Genomic DNA, 15,853 nt, shown 5'->3' on the forward strand with positions numbered 1-15,853 from the left:
GAGTAGAGATGACCAATTTCCACAACACAAGCAAGTACAGCTTTTGAAGTTTTGTTAACCGCCCAGTTAAGGATTTTTAGGATTTTTTTTTTTCTGTGCCTCTGATTGCCTGTGCATTGCATCAGAATTAAATTTAATATGTTTCTTACTGAATGCTGAGGCAAACTACCCTACTTACTAGTTTAATTTACTGTTTTTATTCCAACTGTCTTTTATTTCTGTGGGTAAAAAAGATTTGCTAGTTTGGGTTACTTTCTCTTGCAAGTCTGAACAGAAATTCAATTCTCGTAATTCTCTTGTACACTTGAAATCTCAATTACCCCCCCAGAGCTTTGCCCCTACAAGCAATTTTATTTTTGATCAATGATATAATCTAAATATTACAAACTTCCTATTGCAAATCCCTTTATTTTTTGCTGACTTTTAATTCTTCAATCTTTCCCTATGGTTTTTTGTCACCTTTCTCTCTATGTGTTCAAAAAAATTTTGAAGCAGGCACCTTGATGAAATTCCAAGATTCTTGCCATTCTCTGTCAAGAGACTGTTGTTCTCTGCTCAATTATAGTGGACATTTTTGGGGAAATCTGCAGATGATTAACAGTTTTTTCTGAGACCCAAATTGAAATACCCTATATGAATATCCCCATATTTTCTATGTTATATATTACATTTCTTCATCCAATCAAGGATAAACCTGTCTTGAAAGACAAATCAGGCTTATTAATGTGCATCTCCTGGCAACCAGGAGACAAACCTTAGCATCTAATCTTGACTAAGATAGCTACTGTGATAAAACAGTTACTTCTTTAGTAATTTGGCAAACTCTGGCAAGCTCCACTGAAGCATGTGAAGGACAAAAGCATGATAACACATACCATCACTTCCTTTGCATGTAGAAATTCTCCTCTAATTTCCCAAAGGGAAACAGTGATGTCTTGTGTAAATGAGTTGCTTCAGATATCCTGAGACTCTTTCTAATGGCTCATACATTCTACACCAGAACTGCATACATTATTTTTTTAACCAGAGAGTATTTCCAGAAAAAAATGAAAGCATATTTTAAACCCCTTTTTTGGGGGGGATAAGTGGAAAAAGCCCTTTTTTTTTTCCAAATGCCTCACAGGAAGATGAAGATAAGTATGTGGCCTGCTGTAAAATCTCATGTGAGGTATACACCACCCTGCTGCAAATAAGGCACAGAAATATATGTTTTGAAATATTGCAATGAAACATGAGACAGAAAACTTAGGGTGTCAGGCCAACAGGTTATCTCATGAAATGAAAGATAGAAGTTACATAAAATTCTATCTGATAAATAACATTCTTCTCAAAATGTGGTTTAACTCACTAAGTGTAAATAAAAATTGTGTAGACATAGAGAGACTTTTTAAAATACACTTCTACCAAATATAATTTCAATCCCTGGGGAGCAAACCACCTGTTTCAACAGCAGCTTTCTCCAAGCTCAAGCACAAGTCAATTGCCAATGAAACTTACTGGCATAATGGAATGTCATCTTTGAGGATGCATTTTCCTCCATTTTTGCAGTATTCTTCAGGACAAGCTGCAAACATAAAGGTAAAAATTGTGATTTCCCCCTCTTTTTTACTACATTTGTCATTATCTGATTTTCAAAATGGCAAAATATTCACACCTGTCCTTTTGAGATCTTAGCACTTCCAAAACTTCTTTTTTTCAGATCTGGACTTGGTGATACAAATGTGAAGTCATAAGAATATTACAAGCAATGGAGTGGTCTTGAGCTTACTGAAATCCTGATGCTGCACTTGAATAAGCTACACATTTTTCTCAAATGAGATTTTCATCTGACCCCAGAAATAGAATTTTTGCCACTGACTTGATTTTCAAACAACTGGAATATATAAAATAAGACCCGAAAGAATTGATCTAATATTTAATTAGTACCTGTCTACATTATTAGTAATAGGTTGTAGGTGTATAGGGCTGGTGAACAGACACTCTTTGTGACCAACCCTTTTCTTAAAGATATTCAGAATTTTAACACTTAAATCATAAGAACGAGGGAAATCAGGCTTTAAAAGACAAAAGGTGTTGAAGTACTTAGTGATATTCTTTTAAAACCTCTTGATGTCCCTTAATTTGGATTTCCATGTCATCACCTTTAGTTTTACTGAAGCTTAGTTTTACATTGCTTCAGCAAGAAAAAGCTCAAAATCAAAAAAGAAAAAATCCCCTCAATCTTCTTCAGTATGAAAAGAACTGGTAATATACTAATTAAACCTAAAGAATTTTGAATATATGCAAAAGGAAATTGTTTATTGCAGCATATAGCAGTGCTATTCAGTGTAGACACCTCCAGTGTCAGGATTAAATTTTGAAAAGTGCATTACTTACTTAAAGGGTCTGCTTTCTAGAAAAAATAGTGGAAGATTTTAAATTACTGTTATGCATGTCTACTAGTTTATGTTCTATATTCTTTTATATTTAATTAATTTCAGTATAAATTTCTTTTAATTTGAAATAATTTTTATAAATCAATTTACCAAGTATGAATTCTCTCATCATTATAGAAGTGATATTTTTTAATGTTGAAATATGATTCCTTCTCTCACATGAGCAACCTGGGCTTATGAAGGTGTCCCTGCCCAAGTCAGGGGCATTGCAAATTTGTGATCTTTAAGGTCCCTTCCAACCCAAACCATTTCATGATGCTACGAGAGATAGTGAACACAATACTTGTGGTCAAATTTCACTCCCAAAGAAACTTGTTGATGCCTCCTACCAATAACTGTTTGTAAAAACTTTAATTTTTAAATAGACATTTAATATATTACAATGAATTATATCATTGCAATGCATATGTGTTGTGAATTTTATCACAAAACTCAGAAAAATTATAAAAAGAGAAAGTTAAATTCACAGTGAATTCAGCTTGAGCAAAGCTGGCAGAGTACTGTCAGCACAGAACTGGTCAAGAGTTTATATCTGTCTTGAGGAAGAGCTGCAGTACCTTTATGTAGTTGAAAGGGACATTTTGAATCTAGATTAAATTATTTATACCACCATAATCTATGTATTTTTTAGATTTTGTTAATAAAAATCTAATTCACATTGAATGTGTATTATTGTCCTCTACTTATTTTTCTCCACCATTTAACTACTACAAATCAAACCTGAATATTTTGTCAAATGCACTGTGTTAAAACAAATGCTATTTAGTTTATTTTCTGACCTGGGTTTGTAATACACTTGGAAAAAAACAAACAACAAACCCACAAATAAGCAAGCCTTTTACTCAACAGGCTAAATCAAGGGACGTCCTAAAAGTATACTACAAAGGGTTGGGGTTTTTTTGAGCAATATGTTTATATGGTAAGAAACACCCCTTATGAAGATGTTAAGATTTTAAGTATACTATTAATCTTTTTCTCTCTCTCCACTTTCATCTGGGTCATGCTTTCATCAGGAAAATTCTTGCCTAATATAATTTGACAAAGTTTTAGCAGAGGAACCTCAGTCAAGTTTGAGGACTGCCAAAACACACAGTAGGAAATAACTACACATTCTTTGTTTCAAATGATATTTTTATGCAGAACTAAATACCTGAACAGCCAGATTCATCAAGGCTGGAATCAATGCAGTCTACAACTCCATCACAACGCTGGGAGAGTGGTATGCATTGATTAGTTGACGCACATAACAAAGAACCATCGGAACAATCTTTAATGGCTGAAATGAAAAGTAACATGGTTGTTATTATCAGCTGTATTTTTTTTCTCATAGTTCAAAAACTAGCAGAAAACTTGATTCATACTGTAGGATGCAAACTTGCATCTGTGTGACCTCTCCAAGCTTTCATCTTCAAAGACATGCAACTTTACTACTGAGATGCTAAATAAGTAAACAAATACAGAGCACAGATGGTGCAGAAACCAAATTTTCCCATGTAATATTTGTGAAGGAGTGTATACTGCAAAATCCCAAAGAAAACCCATAAAAAAGGTATCAGCAAAGATAATTAACTCTCATTCAGAAACTAGTTTCAGAATGATGGAATCAATTTGTTTACACATAATTTTAACACATTACAGAGGGAACAGTCATAGCAACAGACCAAACCGTTGAAAATTTTGCAGTTAAGGACAATGACACCAAGTTATTGGTGCTGAGGTAAAGAATATAAAAACCACATGGAGGCACTAAAAGCAGTAAAGATATAAAAATAAAAATATCCAATTTTCATCTATATTTAATTTTCCAGGTGCAAATTAAATCAGTAGAAGGCATAATGATATCACAGCCACTTTGAAAGTATAAAAATTTTAATATTTCATAGGTATTTAACACTTACCAAAACTACAAGAGATTCATTTTGGTGCACTACAGAAAACTGAGAAATGACTTTTTATTCATTGCTATTAGCAATTCAATTAGGTGGAAAAGGATGTTGGTCTGTGGAAAACTAATGTATACATCCCACTGGTGTTAATATGTTTGGTTTACGCCCTTAGTATTGTCATCAGGCAAATAAAAGATTAAATAGGTGAGATAATATACCCTCCACTAAAACTGTCAACAAGAAGAGAGCCAGCGAAGTAGAACATCTTTAACTGAAAAATAGCTCCAGAATTTTTTTGTTAAATGCAGCAAGTAACAAACTCCACTTCATCAGTAGGTATAAAACAGTCTTAGCATAATGTGGTACAACCTGACTGCTATGTGAACTCTACAGGAAATTCTGTCTGCATAAATTCCTAAGTCATGAAGAAAAGCATTTCTGTGGTAGAAACTGTGTTTTTAGTAGGGACTTGACCAATGTTTTTTGTTTGGTTGGGGTTTTTTTGTCCTGGCCTCCTTCAGGGCTTTCTCCTTAATCTCTGCAAGATGCATTTTGACAACTAGTCTTTATCACAAAAGAAAACTTTTGCTGATGAATTCCTGAATTCAGAACCCAGAACATTTTAAGTTCTACACTTAAATAAAGTGTTTTGTTTAGCACTTAAATGAATAAAATTGCTATGGGACACAAAATGGAAAGTGTCAGTAAATTCCTAAACTGAAGTTTTCTAAAATGAGCAGGCAGATTTGATCTGCACCAAGGAAAAGAATACCCATTTAAAATCTAAAAAAATAAATCCCCACTTTCAATCTGTGCTATTATTAGAGTACACATAGGTTGGAGTTACTAGCACAACAATCAATTTTATAGATCATGCATAAATTTCAGTAAAAGAATGAAATTTCTGAGATTTTTGCTTTTTCTCTCTGACCTTCCTCAGCTGACAAACTTCTATGGGTTTTCACCTGTTAAAAGTAGGAAGCTAAAGATTAAACACTGTGCTCTCATGGCACACACAGCTGGATCTCAGCACCAGCTGTGACACTAATCAGCTTTCCACTGATTTAATTCCAAACTAGCACAAATCATTTTCTTTTTGCTTTGCCTTCTTCTCTGCTTTGCTTTGCTTCTCTGAATTATCTTCTTCAGTGAAGAAACAAGAATTACTGCTTCTGTATTTCTATCTTATACTATCAAGGCTTGCATGTTTATTTACTATGAACCAAATTTTGGAGTAACAATGAAGTACAGACTTGACTAATTTTCCTTCAGACTGAGATACCCAAAGTTCTGAAATATCTATGGAGAATATTTTTTTTGTTGAATAGACCAGGATTTAATTTCTTCTTAACACCTGGGTTTTGTTTTGAAGTCAAAGCAGTAAAATAAACAAAACAAAGGAGTATCGCAGTTGTTTAGGTAATACACAAAATCATGGAAATCTTTTGGCTTTCAAATTTTGAGGCTCCACATCAGCTTCTGTGGTGTGGAGTTGGAAGGCACATGTAGTAGAATACAGCATGGATGTCTCTACCATAGGACAGATTGAGGAGGAATAAAGGTCAAATGAAGATTACCCATGAGAGGTTTATTTGAAGAAAGGAACATGCAAAATTTCTGCATGTCTTTGAGGTATGTAGAATTTAACATCAAAGTTATCTCCAAAATCATGTCTTCTGCCAACAAAACCACAGAGTTCACTTCAAAACAAAAGACTTACAGAGATAGTCTGTCAAATCCATGCCAGTTTGGTAAACTACTTTGCTAAATTAAATGGCATGTGTAGTAGCCTACATTTATATTTGGTAGATTTGATAGAAAATAGTAAAGAACACGAATTTCTAATCCACTGGAAAATGATATTTTTTAACAATATTTTTCATTCTGATAAGGATGAGAAAAATGTTAAAAAAGTTTTAGGGCATGACCGGTTTAGGAAGAAAAGTGTTTATATGTAAAAAGCCTTTTTTTTTTTTTCTGTGTAGCTAATTATTTTCAAATTCCTGGAATGAAACATTTGGCCTCAGTTCACCTGCTAATATTGAAACATTTTTAAATGGCAGACACTTACTTTTGTGTCTATTTGTTTCAGATGCTTCTCCATGGCATCTCATGGCAGTTACATTTCAAAGCCTATTGACCTTGTGTTTTGTTTGTGAGCCCTTTTCCTTGCTTGGGGTGGAGATTGCTGCTATTTCATGAACAGACTTGATTTCAAAATCCTTGAAAGGTCAGGACTGCCTTAAATGTTACTGAGTAACAGAATTGCAGAAGCCTAACTTTTTGTCATATCATGATCAGAGGTTACAGAGGCAATGCAAATGCAGCTGACTGATTTAAGGAAAAAATGTGGAAATGATTGTAAATATTAACGGAAACGCAATTGAAGTTTTTTAAAACACTTGCTAAATTATAGCAAGGAAATTAATATGCATAGGCAAAATTATTTAGAAATGTAAACATCTCTGCCATAATGCATTATATGTGACACAAATAGGGGTTTATTTGACAAGGGAATGATGAATTTTACACTAAACTTCACTGTGTTGATCTTTTTCTTTTCTGGAACTCAGGGAAGAAAGTTTGGGCGGGCGAGTGACCATTGCCATGACCAGCACCATGGATTTCACTTACGGCAGCCAGCTTCATCCTCGCTGAGGCGGCAGTCGGGCACCCCATCGCACAGCAGGAGGGACGGCACACAGCCCTGGGAAGGACACAGGAACTCTGCTGCCTTGCAGGAGCCCGGGGACGTGCTGGTGGTGGGCATCTCCATGGGGCAGCTCATCTCATCGCTTCCATCGGGGCAATCTTCGACCCCGTCACAGCGCGCAGCGAGGGGCAAACACCGCGGCACGTACGCGCACGGGAACTCGCCACCGCTGCAGGTGGGAGGGTGGGGATCCGCTGATGCTACAGGAGGAAAGGAATGTTCAGGGATTCTTTCCCTAGATTCCCTAAGAATCTTCTTAGGGATTCTACTTCTTTCAGTAGTCATTCATACTGCCTTTGAGATAGACAGGAACTGCTGGGAATGCAGCTGATTTTGGTCACTCAAAGCTTTAAAACAAAGGAACCCAACTTTTATAAAAACACAGCTCCTAAGTGCAAAACACAGTATTAAAAACTAATATTGTCTTGTTTTGTCTAATATTAGCTCTATTGTTGCAGCAATTTGCTTCTAAATTTCAAGTTCAGCATTTATTTTGATCCTATTACTTCTTTTGCCATGTACACATAAAAGGGATAATATCAAAATATTAATAAACCTTGTCTGGAAAGCCTTAAAATAACCCTCAAGTTATAATATTAAGTTAAATTAAGAAAAATATTTTTATAAAGTAACAATAAAAACTTTTACTGATCTAGTTTATTATTACTCTGACTCTTTAGCGTAGCTTGATGTGAAAGAGAATTAAATTAAAGTACTAGGTAGTCTTCCAGGATACAAGTAAAGAAAAATGTGGTTTTTATTTTTGAACTTTAACAAATTCAGACAGCTGACAAAAAATAAATAAATTAAATAAATAAATAAAAAATATATTCCATGCTTACTTGCATTGTGGAAGAAGAAGATGATGGGGAAAGCTTTTTGTGATCATGAATATAAATAAATTGTCCCAGACACCTAAGTCTGTCTTTTTTTCCTATGAAAACCATTACAAGTGAATTTTATCAGCAGAAGCATAAGATCTATTTGGGGAAACTAATTTCTAAGGAGCTGGCTGTGCTAATGTTGTGTTCTTTATAGCATCAGCATCTCCCAGGGAAGCAATGTGATGGATTCCTGTACTTTTTATGTGCAGGGAAAAGAGAAAAATCTCCAGAATTTAGCTCCCTACTTTAAATCTTTCTAGGTCAATTTGCAGCAGCTGAGTAAAAAATATAATATGATCATTAGAGACAAGGTAAGACAAATTTATGTCACTTCCTCTGTAAAAAACAGCAGAAGTTTTGCTGTTGACTTGAGCTGAGGCAAAGGAGACAAGCACAAAAGTCATGGGTAGGTTTCATCTTGTCTTTTGAAATGCTGCAAGCATTGTTGTCTGGCCTCAGATGTCCAATGTTACTGCTGCATTAAGCATGACACTCTGTAAGGGAGTAGGTGGATTGTGGCATGATTCTATGACTTTTAATCCACTGGTCATTATCAGTATGTTTGTGTATTCTGCAATACCAGGCTGGGCTTTTACAGTGTGAGGGCTTTGTTAAAACACGCTCAGTTTCAAGGATACCACCATCATAAATAACAATAGCTTTTTGTACAAATGAATGAACTGTTAATGCATTCAGGTGAACAGCATACCAGCATTATTTTACCATCCAGTTGCTTGTGAAGCGGCTGTAAGGAGAAAGAGCTCAAAGTTCTATTTAATACAGACCCTCTATAGATTAGAAATTTTTGATTTTCAAGTTGACTTTATATCAGAAAATCATAATTGAATAGCTTCATACAATAGAACATGCCTAACAATATTTCATGCCCCTAATTAAATGAAATCTTTTCATTAGAAAAATGTATTTGATTCACTGGCTATAATGTAAACATAAAATTACAAAAATTATTATTGACTTGGTGAAAATAATAAGCTGGTGATATTTTGTACTGTTTATGTTCAGAATTAAGCCATGCATATCTCAAAGATGTGAACTTTTACATGGGATTGAAAAGATTGTGATTTCATATGTGTTTTATAAATGTGTTAGTCAAAATAATCTTAATAATAATCAAAATAATTTAAATAAAATTTAAAAGGCTTATGGAAGTTGGTTTTAGGTAGTTGATAATAGACATTCAGATCATATAGTGGATTGATTTTGTAGATTAAAAGTATTTTAGATTTTGCATTTTTTTCTACTTTGGTACCATACTTTACCAGATAATAATAGTAACCCATGAAAATGCTGAATTTTTTTGTTGTATAGAAACTATATATAAGGCCATGATCTTGCCAAGATACTGATGGAATGTCATTGGGAGAACATAATTCTCTCTCCACTGATACAGAACTAGTGCTGTCAAATCTTGCACAGTGGAGTAAAAAGAAAAAATTATTTTTATTTTTAGTTTGTCTTTGCTCTGGGAAAAAATAAAAAAGTATGATTATATTTGAAGGTACTTTTTTTTCTTTCTCCTATTTCTGACCCTTTTCTCACAGTGCCTAGGGGGCATTTAAGCAGTGAAAATGACTTAAGCTGCAGTCAGTTCTATGTTTATACACATTCTTTTGTCCTTGCATAGTCCTGTGTTAGCTTTTCTGTATTTGCTCTGATGCTATGGAAATTAACTCCACACAGATACAATATATTTGACTTTGCTGTGGTTGCCTGTTTATGTTGCAGGAGAGATTGCATTTATAATACATTTGTGAGCATTTCTGACCCAGTTTAATTTCCTGTTCTTGATATGCTTATTCACATGCTTCTACCCAAATTTGTTCTGTAAACTGAAATCCCCTCTTAAACTCAACATATCTTGAATGTGTTGTTTGTTATGGATCTGGCCTTGAGTTTAAAATTATTTTCAGACTTTTGTAACCCTGATCAGTTTAGCCTTATGAGCCCAATCATATAATGAGCTTAGGCATGTAAATAATCCTGTGCCAAATTCAGTATTTAGAGAAATGCTTGAATGCTCTTTTTGAATAGGGATGATTATTTTTCTGTTGTTATTATTATTAATATAATTTTCCATTCTCATTTTCTATTACTATTTTATATCATTATTCCCTCTGATTGTTAGAAAATTATTTTTAGGATGAAGTTCTTCCTGACTTGCATAGCAATTATATTAGAGTGTGCAATATTCACCAAGGGCAGCAAAGATGTGTCCAGGTTGAGTTAGGTGTAAGGTTAACCAGGGGTTTGTTTTATATTTGCACTACATTAAAAAAAAAAATCTAAACTCATACCCTGAAATAAGTAAAATCCTTTTAGATCAGAACAGTGCATGAGATGAGAATGTACTTCAAAGGTCATAGGAGTATCCCTTGCTAATTAACTCATGTGATATGTTAATTAGTTCACATGCATTTGGTTTCAGATACAATAGAAAAATTGTGCTCTGGTTGCCATTCTATAAGAGGTTGTTATTTCCATGGTCTGCCAAAACTCTACCCCAAAATTCAATCTATTTTCTTTACATAAAGTAGTTTATAAATGTTTTTCCTAATTACAAATTAAATGTGCCTGGTAAAAATTTTGAAAATTTATCAAAACAATAATTTGTACATAGCTAACAACTAAAAAAAGCTAATTAAGAATATGCAAATGTAGAAAATAATTAACTAATTCCAACTGAAATCTCCAGCAACATTAATGCAAAACTAATTACTTGTATTCAAAACTACTGTCTATGTAATTATTTATTTTAAGCTCATCATTGAAGTATCTGCTACTGACACATTTCCTTTTAAAAAGTGGGAATATTCATTCTGTTTTCTTGCCACTGTGAAGAATTAAACTAAGGTGTTAACACTACAATGTGGTTTGCAGTGGAAAATGAGCTGGCACTAATGAGAGACTCGTCAGAAACACCCTCCATGTGCTGACTCACACAGTAGTACACTCACACAATTTAGCAATAAAAACTAACTTTAAACTTAGCATATCTGTGAACCTAATATTTTCCTCTTGTATGTATATATGAAAGTCATTTAACCAGCAGAATCTGAAATGAAGGCTTTTCAATGCAAATTGGACCATTTGTGGCCCACACATCCTTTCTGTCACTTAATATTGTTTGATTCAACAATTGCCTAGTACTGGCATGCCAAGAAAATGTTTCCCTCACCTTTTCTCAAATGCAGAAAAGATGTTCCCAAGGCAGCACTCATCTCCTGAGTGCCGTGTGACTCTCATTTTCAGACCACATTCAGGAGTGCAGGAGACATTGTACAGGTAACTTTTTTCAAAAGCATTATCTGTTTGAAACTGTTTAAGGATTTAGAGATAAATCTACTGAAAATTATGAGTTCTAAGGAAGACAGTATAAAAGCCTTAGCTTTTTGTATCCAGGCTGCATGCTCACTGTAAAGCACGACAAAAAATTGTCAAGAATTCAGTATTTGCACACAGATGAAAAGCAAACTAAAAAAAAAAAAATCAGCAAAAATAACCTCTGCACTGCAAAGTACTGAGTCTGAATTTGGATTCACATGAAAAACAGCAGTAAATTGTTGATGTTCCATTATAGCTAAAGAAATCATGACTTTTCAAGTAGAAAGCTGAGTACATGTCCTTATTTACTTTACTTTGCACTCAGTGTTTTATTTTGCACTTATTTTTACCTTGCATATGGCAAATAACCAAAATTAAAGAAAGGGTTTAAAAATGTGCATATAACATCTACATCATAAAAAAGACATTTTAATTAGGTCCTAAAACCTGACATTTTAATTTGGTCCTATGTCTTTTGAAACTTACTCACACAGCTGTGCTGGTTGAGTTATAATCTATGGACCAGAAGTGCAACCTCACATGCACCTTCACACTTTTATGAGAAGTTAAGTAGCTGAGGTAGATATAAAAAAACCATAAAAATCAGACCAGTGTTTAAAGCAAATAGAATTTGGTATGTACTGCATACCAAATTTGGTATGTACTATTTGAACTGCAATTACTACAGATGGATGTATCTGAATTTCATTGTTGTCAGATCAAGTAGGTGCTTTTAAATACATTTTTATTGCAATGTGCTACCATCAAACCATGTTTACACTAAATAGAGCTCACGAGCTGATGATTTTGGAGAAAAGAGCCTTTACAATATGAAAAGTTTTAAGTCAATGAGTGCTCATTTTCAAGGACACAATTATATATTTGTGGGATATGGATTTGTTAAAGGCTTACTGCTCTTTGATGAGCATTTTTTGTACACTTATGTTTGCTGTATTATTGTCTTTGTCATCCATGGAGGGCATGATCCTGTTTCCTGACTGTAAAGCAAAGCTTCACAGGTTGGCACTGCAAATATTTTGCTCATGAATCACAGGCATTCAGTCACAGAAAACCATAGAACTGCTATTACCCAAATGCTAATATAAAATAAATGTTTGTATTACACAGTCATTACCACAGCAAGCAGCACACAAACATGCTTAATTTGAATGAAGCAACACCTCCAGGCTATCCTCCTTTTTTCTGCCTTTCCTCTTCAAATACAAAGATCTCTGGTGCAGAGTAGGTCTCCATTTATATTTATATATCACCTGTAACAGTGAATTTTAGTTAAGTCTAATGGAAATTGCCAATAAAGTCAACACCTGGGAGCATGAAATAAAGTGATCACCTATGCTGTTAGGGAGCATCACCTCAGGTCTATCAGAGCTTGCTCTAAAGTCCATTTAAGTAAATGGGATAACTCATATTGATTTTAATGGGCCTTGCATCAGACCCTTGAAAACCAACAACCTGTCTGATATATTTGCATAAGTAATTTGCCTAGTGAATGTAATAAAAACAGTGGACCTATTAACTGTAGCTAAAAGAGGTCAAAAATAACTCCCTCCCATAGATTTCATTAGAAAAGAGTATAAATTAATTACGGGCCCAATCCAGTGCATTAATTAATTTGAAATAAATGTCAGTCCTCGATTTCAGTTCAATAAACATTGGATCAGGGCATGAAATCAGCCCATTCAAGGTGGCTGCAAGGAAGCAAACGTTACAAACATTATTGGACTGAAACTATACAAATACTTTAACAATCTTTCCATGTGTTTTTATCTGTTACAATAAAGCTCCTGTGGTTTATTTCCAAGCTTGTAAAAAGACAAAAAAATAAGGGGCGGGGGGGGCAGGGGGGGAATGAGTCTGGCCAATTAAATGTTCAATCCTCTTCCCTTCATGAGAAGACAGAGATATAGGGCAGGGTGCTGGAAAGGATCCTGGAGACCCCATGACAAAGCCAGAATTAAAAAAAGGCAGAACATGGCCCAACGACTTCAGATTTCTGTATGTCTGCGCAGAATTTATTTTAAATGGTTACAGTTTGCTAACCTACAAACATAATAGAAAACAGACAGGTTTACTGCCAGTAAAGTCAAGCTATGATCTAGTTTTCACTCAGAGAACTAATTCTGGCAGGAACACACTACCTGTGACAGGAATATGGCAACGTTTGCCATATTTCTGCTAAGAATATTCTGACGATTGCTAGCTATACCTGCTAATGTCATGGATTTGTTGTTTTGTTTATTTATTAGGAGCAATGACAAACTGGAGAAGCTGTGAAATTTTAGTCTTTGACAAAATGAAGTGGATACAATTTCTGAGATAAATGTGAGCTGAAGAATTACTCCTATTGAGGAGATGAGTAGGTTTTACATAGGGAAGAGTTTGAAAATTTTCTGCTCTTTAAGATAGCATCATGAAACCATTTCATTCCAAATATTATTTCTCTCCTTCCCTCCAAGGAAATATGTTGATTTATATGAATGAAGTTAGCAAGGAAAAGTATAATCTGTGTGATTTGAAAGTTTTCTGCTGTAAACAGATGGGGTTTGGAGGTTCAATATTAATGAAAGTATTTTAATACACTATTAATAAATCTGAAGAATTTTAATTTCCCAAAAGGCATGAGCTTGCTTCAGAAGATTTCAGTATTCCGGACAAGTTATAAGAAGGCAGAGAGTAACTGAAAGTTTTGGACAAAGATAGTATAATTATTAATTTAAACACACAACACAATTGCATTTAGGGATTGCCAATAACTATCCTAGTTTATACAGTGCAATTATCTTATCCTAAAATTATTCCCAGTTCCTTTTCTGTGAAATCCACAAAAAGTTTTGGCTTTTGACACTGGCTAGGTCTGTGCACTGGAAGGTACAAGAGCAGGCTGAAGAAGCTCTCTAAGGTACTATGTTTGGATCAAAATTTTTAGTCTTTAAATATGCATAAATGCCTTATCTCTGCCAAGCAACACGGACCTAAAGCATATAGTGATTGGTTTCAGGGAAATGCTAATTGACTAAAGAACCTATTCACAAATTTCCCTGATATCTCCAGTTCTCTATTACTACTCATTCTGCTTTTCTCTTCCCCTCCTTTGTTTCTGTGAGCAGTGTCCCCCTACAACTTCTCTCATGAATCATCTCCTGCCCTTGAGGAAAGCAACTCCATGAGTTTCTTCTTTCTCCCTCCCTGTGGAAGAAACTCCATGTGAGAGAGATTTCTGCTTCACTGCAAGCATGAGCAGACAAGCTAACAGTGATTCCCCTGGCTCTGCAACATAAAGAAATCAGAAGTTAAGTCTCCTCTACAGAGTTTTTCCCCATGATCTAACACTATAGTATTAGCAGTTCAGGCAGTTAACCCTTCCAGTATTTCCAGCACTTGGGCTCTGGGAGTTTCAGAGAAGGATCATAGACTGTCTAAGGTTTTGTCAGATGAGTCCTGTTCTGCTGGAGAATTTTCTGTGTTGTTTCATGCTCGGGCACACATGGGCACACTTTCACACACACACAGACACACAGGTTCACACACATGGACATACATATGGACACATGGACACATACACCTGCTCGCCCCTCAACAAGATTCTCTCTGCACTACACAGCTATTTTTTTGCACAAAGCTCAAAGAAACACCGGCTCCACCTTTTGGGTTGTTGTCTCTTAATTAGATAAAAATGTCATTTATGCTTTTCTTTTTGTGCTGGAGAGCATATAAAATTCTTTGCAAATGGCTGTCTTCTGAGCTGTTTAATTTGACGATCTCTGTCATGGGTAACCCAAACTGTCATTGTACTTCATATTGATCTCTTATTGTCTCTTTAAACCCCAGCACATCCAGAACCAGAATTGTGGGGCAGGTGGGACATACTGGTCCCTTTAAGGCCAGGGCAGCCAAGCTGACTCCCTTCTTTGCTTGGTGGAGTTTGCTGAAGATGGATGCTGCCCTTTCGAAAGGGCTTCTTTGGTATCTGGGCTTGCCACTGTAGCAAGTTGGAAGAGCAGCATTTTGCAATTAGAAACCATCTTTAGAGTGAATCTTGCAAATTCCATAGGCAGTGAAGCTTGAGCTGGTCCCATGGGGCTGGCTCCCCCTGTGTCAGCACCAACACAGTGGACACAGCAGTGGGTCAGGACATGAGCACCAGCAGAGTGCAGTGGACGGCAGGAGGAAGCGGAGGGTGGCAGAGCTGACCCCACACATGCTGGCAGTTCTTCATCTGCCACTAGGACAGCTCTGTAAGCTGCCACCTTCCCAGGAAGGTTCTTTTTGGGCATCACCATTTCTCCCTTGGCCTCCCAGACCATGGGCCACCTGGGGAGCATCATGTTGGGAAGAGAGCTGGCACCATTTTCCCTCTGTCTTTCAAGATACACAGGAACCATCTTGGGAAGGGTATGTCTGGCATTTTGGGTCTCTCTTTGCTCCTGTGGTATTCCTGAGATTTAGCAACTTTGTCTCTAGTGGTTATTTATTGGGGTTTTTTTCTTTTGCCTTTTGCTATTCCACTTGTAGGTAAATGGTATTTTTTCACTTATATCTACTAATGTTCATTCCTTATTTGTGGAAAGGGAT

At 35.5% G+C, this 15,853-nt stretch overlaps 1 protein-coding gene across 1 annotated transcript in view; it reads right to left on the reverse strand.

Annotated features, from left to right (window-relative positions):
- The window catches only part of MALRD1 (MAM and LDL receptor class A domain containing 1), a 217,304-nt gene that overhangs the window by 42,920 nt on the left and 158,531 nt on the right, over positions 1 to 15,853 (reverse strand). Inside the window, exons 29-31 of the mRNA XM_077191926.1 lie at positions 6,956 to 7,234; positions 3,586 to 3,711; positions 1,498 to 1,564 (exon numbers count right to left, since the gene is read on the reverse strand). Coding sequence (XP_077048041.1) covers positions 1,498 to 1,564; positions 3,586 to 3,711; positions 6,956 to 7,234 — 472 coding nt within the window. The remainder of the gene's footprint in view (positions 1 to 1,497; positions 1,565 to 3,585; positions 3,712 to 6,955; positions 7,235 to 15,853) is intronic.

The sequence above is a fragment of the Agelaius phoeniceus genome, chromosome 1 (assembly GCF_051311805.1).
Source record: "Agelaius phoeniceus isolate bAgePho1 chromosome 1, bAgePho1.hap1, whole genome shotgun sequence".
Classification (NCBI taxonomy): domain Eukaryota; kingdom Metazoa; phylum Chordata; class Aves; order Passeriformes; family Icteridae; genus Agelaius; species Agelaius phoeniceus.